The sequence below is a fragment of the Loa loa genome (assembly GCF_000183805.2).
Source record: "Loa loa unplaced genomic scaffold supercont3.111, whole genome shotgun sequence".
Taxonomy (NCBI): domain Eukaryota; kingdom Metazoa; phylum Nematoda; class Chromadorea; order Rhabditida; family Onchocercidae; genus Loa; species Loa loa.
The window spans coordinates 114,046-120,697 of NW_018108291.1; the positions used below are offsets into that span (position 1 = coordinate 114,046).

Consider the following 6,652-nt stretch of genomic DNA (forward strand, 5'->3'; position numbering starts at 1 on the left):
TCAATCATCAATCATCACCATGAATCACCAATCACCATTCATCAATTATCAATCATCAGTCATCATTCACCAATCACCAATCATCATTCATCAATCACCAATCATCATTCATCAATCACCAATCATAATTCATCAATCACCAATCATCAATCATCGATCATCGATCATCAATCATCAATCGTCAATCACCAATCATCAATCACCAATCATCAGTTATCAATTATCAATCATCTTCGAAAGGCACTTTTTTATTCATGCAAGAAAACATTTCCATTTTTGATCATATCTGGCTTAAAAACTGTTTTTTTATAATACCGTAGTAGTACTTGAAAATACTTAACGAAGAAAAAAATGAATGATATGATGAATCGATGCTTTGTCATCGATGCCTTACAAAGGGGTTGAGAAATGTTGCAGAGTCAGATGAACTTATTTTGACAATGTGCTTCTTCTGTTAGCATAATAATCCGTTCATCTCGAGGAATCGACAATAAACTTTAGAACCACTCATTTTTCCATACTGTTATCATCCTCAGAATTGACACGGAGATCTCGACCTCAAATTCTGTTTCTACCACTTCCATCCATTGATCACATGATTTCACAAATCTCAGGATGAAATTTCAGCACAGGATAGATTTTATTTTTCAGCATTCTAATGTTTATTAACGAAAACCGTAAGGCAATATGAAATACCACACTTTGCCCTCATGTTTATTAAGGAAAAAGCTTTACTGATTAAGGGAGCATGTGCATTGGTTAAGAATAGTATCTGCTAATAAAAATCGTTGTAGCTTGGCTTCCATTCTGCTTCCAGGTTGGTCTGGGCTATTTACCGTAGAACCACGAGTATGTTATACACAGTTTTCAAGCAAGTCCCAATAAACTCATTCACGGTTGCATGTGAAAAAATCAACATTTATTTCTATGGATGATGGGAGTTACTTGAAATGAAACTACAATCATATAGTTTTAATCGTAAAACATGATTATTTCACGTTGCTTATGGCCTGTAAATTGTTTGTTCGAACTTATTTCTCAACAGACATTGGTCTGCAGGATTCCAACCCAAGCAAATTAAATTAAGTTCATCAAATCAACTACAGTCAAACCTTGCACAGATCCAAGTGTACATTTCCCATTCGATTAAGCATACAATTTTAAAGTTCTATTACAAGATGCAATCACCTTTGATGTAATCAGTATCAGTTCACTGTGACACAGTTGAAGGCAGCACCAACTAAGTTGTAGCGATAAGAAGCCGATTCTGTATTTCCTACACAAAAATTTGGTTTCATTCACGTTTTTTTGCAAACTTTCAGGATTTTTTTAGTTTGACGTATAAAACATGCAAGCTATATAACACCTGCCTAAACAGCAACTTAGATTATGTCACGTCTATGTTTTTTGTTTGTAGAAAGTTAGAAACACTCTCGAACAGAACACTGGACTTTCCGGCTTTATTATGCTGCAAATTGAATTTTAAAAAAGAGTGATTTTTCAACAGCCACTACTATCGTATAGGTTTATAATACAACATGAGATCACCACCCTGTTTCCAGATAAAATGCTTGACAGTTCGGAGGTCCATTTCTGGATCCAGTTTCTAAAAAAAATAGTTACAACGTTTAATATAATCAATAAAACGTTCAAAACACTTGAAGTAAAATAACAGAATTTCAGAAATAATTATTTTAGGCGGAAATATGGCTAAAATAAAATAATGTATTGACAAAATAAGATTTTCTTAGAACTTTTGGAATGTAAAAAAGTTATCACAGATTTGTTACAACAATCAGTTACAGACATAAACAACAGAAAGGATGGAAAAGAAATATTCAAAAATCACCTCTGGATTTAGGATAAGGAACTAGAGCGGCTAAATAACAAGTTTTTGAATCTAAACATGAATACTGCATTATGCATATAAGAGTTTAGCAAGCAGCAAGCATACCTGATCTTGGCAATAAAGTTCAATCCTTTCTTCAATGTTTGCTTGTAAAGAGGGCGGTAACATTTGAGCAGCAGATGGAATACCATTCTCAGAGTAATTTGCATCGTTAACATTTAGTATTTTCTCATAAACATGTTCCATCACTTTTCTCACTTGAAGCATTTCTGTTGCACTTAATCGATCCCTTGAAAAGGTCATTTTCGTATAGATTTGAATTTCGTCATATGTTTTAGACTGTTAAGACTGTATTGTCAGTCTTCCGAAATTGTAAGAATTGTTCTCGCGGTAGTAAAAAAAAAAAAGACTTCTTTGGCGCCTTGATTCCAAGCGATGGATGTGGAAGCAAGAAAAATGGCATTTTGTTAAATTTTGGAAGCTGATTTCGTTCAACAACATCCAACACCCAAGCTGGAACAAAGTCCGAAAGCATTTGCGATTCAGTTTCATGTGCCGCATCCCGTATCATCAGCCGAAATATTGGCCGACCAGATAATTCACTGAAATTAATTGGCTTTCTAGAATAATTATCAATCTAGTTTTTCAGATCAAGAGATACTTTCCCAAACATTATAGCATTCAAAATGATATAATAGAATTTTTATAGACATAATAAAACTGAAGTTATGCAATTTGGGTTATGGTTATTATTTTGGGTTACGAAAAGGTTATGCAATTCCAAAAATAATCTTATAGCTCCAAAGTATTGACAGAACACAAATGATTTGAGTCCAATTATTCACAAGCGGGAGAGAAATTAATGTTGTAAATGATAAGCTTAAATTTTCGACTAAGTAACTTCGGTTTCAGATGCCAAAATTTTGCGATTGTGTATAAACTTAGTTTTTTTATTCCTCTAGTTATTGATCTGCTTACTATTAATAAAAACAATTTAATTGCATACCACAAAATAAGTGGCGTATGACTAGGTACGGAATTAAATCGATGAGTTGGAGATTCCTCATCAACATCAGAAAAAGACCGTGACCAGTGTTCAAATAGTGCTCGAAGCAACATACCACCATAGTTGACTATAATATAAATTAAAGCAACATACCACCACAGTTAACTACAATATAAGTAAAGCAAAATCCTATTTCGATCCCTACTAAATCTAGAATTAGATTTATCATTTTAATAAATTGTAATTTAATACAAAAAAAGCCTACTTTTAGTATCATTCTGACTGTTTGGAAACCCAGCGTCTTTTGCCGACACCCAGGCAGAAAAGAAGTCCGATTCATCCAGTGTAATTTGTAGCATCTAAGGAGAAAAAAAAAATCTCTGTCCACTAAATTAAAGGAAAATATTCCATTAGAAAAATGTCGGAAATTTTCGCACCCAACTGTAAATTGTAAATTCTGACTAAACTAAATATCCGTGTCTCGCACAACAGAACGCAAGTTCTTTTCATGCTTGCAAATGGCACTTGTCGTGGTTAAGAATGGAGTCAATCGAGTGACAATAATGTAGTAATAAAACTGTAGGAATGATTAAGCGCTTTGATGTTTTTAAAAATCTCACTTCACTAAGAACTTACACCGCTTTTCAGATCAACTGTGAACCATGAAGGTACAAATACTTTCTTAAAATGATCCTTGATCACTTCTTCCATCGGTCTCTTTCCATGATCACATACCTCAACAAAGAAGCTTGGTAGAAGTTCGACAAATTTCAATGTTCAAGTATTTCTACTCATATTCAGGAATTAAAATTAATGCTTTGAATATCCGAAATTATTTTAGGAATTTTTGTATGGAACTGATATATTTGAAAAAACTGCGATGAATGAAGAAATTTTTAGAAGTGTAAAATCTTAAACCTTCCTTCCTTTCAGGACATCCCACATTGCCACATTATCGTCGGTATCTTTTGTGACAATATGTCTTTTGTCATTTAAAACAACATGTTGCCTGATGCTTGCAGCACCTGCAGCTTGGTAAAAATTTAGTGAAGTCAGTCACCAAAAAGTATGAAAGAACTTAAGCTCCATTAAAAAGATGTTTCACTGAAATAATACTTTCCAACCTGGAATGGTGATGTCTGGTTCATGAATGCATGGAACCATTTCTCCACACTGATCACTCTTCATCCCAAATGAAATTTGAGCATCGCTAAGCAATGACCACCGTTTAATTGACGAATTCCAGGTAGCTGCCCAAATAAAGCGTGATTCTGAATCGGTTAGTTGCAACTGAAATGGAAATATTAAAATTAAAACCAAACAGTGTAGTGGGACGCAAAAATATTTAAAGGTAATTCTATTAAATTATCTGTCTCGTAATAAACTGTAGTCTAATTAGTAAGTAGAAAGTAGGGTTGACCGCTATTATCTATTCAAATGTATTTATTTCGAACGTAATCAAATGAAAACACGAAGGATATAATTCAATCACAGCACAATTCTAATACCAATAAGACCCTTCCTACCCGCTGTACGGGTGCATCCTCAATAAACATTAGTTCTGCTGTCTTAAAATCGTTAACTGCCGTGCGGAAGACCTGTTTGTCCCGTCCTCCAGAATATACATATGAAAAATTACTATCAACCTGAAAGCAACAAAGTTATAAAAGTGCTATGCAGAGCATGAAACACAAGATTTCAGTGTTTATATAAATTTTACATTATTATAAAGAAAGAACACGTTACAAAACAATTGAAGAGTACAAATAAGTTACATCAACAATTAAGGAAATTAAGTAATACTTACTTGCAATGCCCAAACACTCCCTGAATGGCATTTTAGTGATGATATGCAGCATTGCTGTCCAATACTCCACAACTTTATAGCACCATCACTGCTGGCTGATATGCACTAAAAGAAAGGACACACGACACTATGAACTCAAATCTCACGAACCTCCAGTTACATGAACTTCAGCAAACAAAGCTGAAAATGAATGACAGAAAAAGTCCTGTCCACCAAAATTTACATACGAAATACACTTTTTTTCAAAAAAAACTATTTTAAAAAAAATACTGTTTGTCAAATTAACGACTGAGATCAGTTCGGGTTCATTCAATTATATAAAGAGTCTGAAATTCATGCCCCCGAAAAAATATATGATACATGCCTGTGTCCCATCGCGATTCACTACGACTGCTTTAACATTATCAGTGTGGCCACGAAGCTTCATCAGTTTTTGACATGCACGAGGATCGAATACACGAAGTACCTGAAAAATACTGAAGTTTTTGAAGCAACTTCAAGTATGGATAAAAATAAAAGCAGATACTTTTTCTGTTGAGCCAGAAATAACGACTGTTCCACAAGGGTTTGTTGCCAGTGAATAAATGCTATCCTTGTTACCACTTAACGAAGATGCTGAAAAGCAAAACTTTAGTTTAAACTTTTTCGAAGTTTATATGAACTCGTTGAGTAGTTCATTTAAACTACATTTCATTGAGGTTATGTTGTTGCAACAGCTTTTTTCAACCTACTTGTAACAGTATTATTTAATGCTGTTAGCTTTGTTAATGTAGCAATATCCCACAAATAAATAAGCTGATCAAATCCACCACTTGCAACCATTTCAACATCTCGGGCATACGCCAATGCACGAACATAATCTCGATGCGTCCGCAGCGTTGACATACAGAAGCCTTTCTGGGCATTCCAAACTTTTACTGTTGTATCGCTTGAAGCCGAAATTACTGAAATTCAATTTCCTTTTACAGAAATGAATTTTTTTTTTCGACAAACAGCAAAATATGGTTAGTTGAAACAATTTGCATAGGTTGTCCTTAAAAGAAAGTCCAGAAGCAAGATTTCGTCGAAATCAGCAAGCATCGTAATGATTCATTTTTTCGCGAGAAATCAGAAAGTTTAAATACTAATCTTCTTGATTTACGATTCTATTCAATATTTTTCGGAAATTCCTTAAAAATTTAAATAAGCAAAAACCATACGATTCCGGCCACCACAGCAAAGCACTATATCGTTAACCCAGTCAGTATGATGTTCCATTGATTGCAAGTGAAGATCATATCGAACTTTTGTCCTTCCATTTATTGAACAGCCATCGGTACCACAAAAAGACCCTTCTTTGTTTGTTAACTGTATAAAAGTATGCAATTTTAATATTTTGATAGTTTGCCACGCATAAGCTATTCCTTTCAAATATGACAAGTGATAATTTCAATTTTTTCCGATATTCAAAGAAGCCTGGGATTTATTGCCATATATTGATTCCTATTCCATTTTCTGCTTTCTGAATGCATCGCAATTGTATGAACTTTTTCAGCTAACATTTTCTATCTATTTCAGTCATTTGCATAATTTCTTTCTTTTGTCACGCATAAACTGTCCCTTTCAAATATGGCAAGTGACAATTCCAATTTTTTCCTATATCTGAAAGAAACCTGGAAATTTTACGGTATTAACACTTAGTTTACAGAGCAAAATTAAAATTTTAACGACCCGAAAGCTGCCATCTTTACGATCAGGTGATTTCCAGATTCGTATAATGGTATCTGAGCCACCAGAAAAGAGACGACCTGTTTGCGCATCGTACTGCAAGCAATTGACACCTGAGCGATGCATTGGCTCCTTTTCATCCCGAATCACAAATGAAACCTTAATAAAAAATCAATGAGACTACTTTTAGCGCCTAGGCTATGAGAAACGAGGCAAATATATATATATATATATATATATATATATATATATATATATATATATATATATATATATATATATA

At 33.8% G+C, this 6,652-nt stretch overlaps 1 protein-coding gene across 1 annotated transcript in view; it reads right to left on the reverse strand.

Moving 5' to 3' along the window:
• Positions 1 to 1,445: 1,445 nt before the first annotated feature.
• LOAG_11473 (WD repeat-containing protein 48) overlaps positions 1,446 to 6,652 on the reverse strand; it is a 6,334-nt gene continuing 1,127 nt past the window's right edge. The window contains exons 4-18 of the mRNA XM_020448354.1: positions 6,373 to 6,528; positions 5,862 to 6,009; positions 5,394 to 5,606; positions 5,189 to 5,277; positions 5,027 to 5,128; positions 4,663 to 4,767; positions 4,382 to 4,501; positions 3,980 to 4,145; positions 3,774 to 3,880; positions 3,492 to 3,590; positions 3,121 to 3,214; positions 2,856 to 2,982; positions 2,260 to 2,451; positions 1,955 to 2,138; positions 1,446 to 1,606 (exon numbers count right to left, since the gene is read on the reverse strand). Of these exons, the coding sequence (XP_020301495.1) occupies positions 1,514 to 1,606; positions 1,955 to 2,138; positions 2,260 to 2,451; positions 2,856 to 2,982; positions 3,121 to 3,214; positions 3,492 to 3,590; positions 3,774 to 3,880; positions 3,980 to 4,145; positions 4,382 to 4,501; positions 4,663 to 4,767; positions 5,027 to 5,128; positions 5,189 to 5,277; positions 5,394 to 5,606; positions 5,862 to 6,009; positions 6,373 to 6,528 (1,995 nt within the window). The 3' untranslated portion in view covers positions 1,446 to 1,513. The remainder of the gene's footprint in view (positions 1,607 to 1,954; positions 2,139 to 2,259; positions 2,452 to 2,855; positions 2,983 to 3,120; positions 3,215 to 3,491; positions 3,591 to 3,773; positions 3,881 to 3,979; positions 4,146 to 4,381; positions 4,502 to 4,662; positions 4,768 to 5,026; positions 5,129 to 5,188; positions 5,278 to 5,393; positions 5,607 to 5,861; positions 6,010 to 6,372; positions 6,529 to 6,652) is intronic.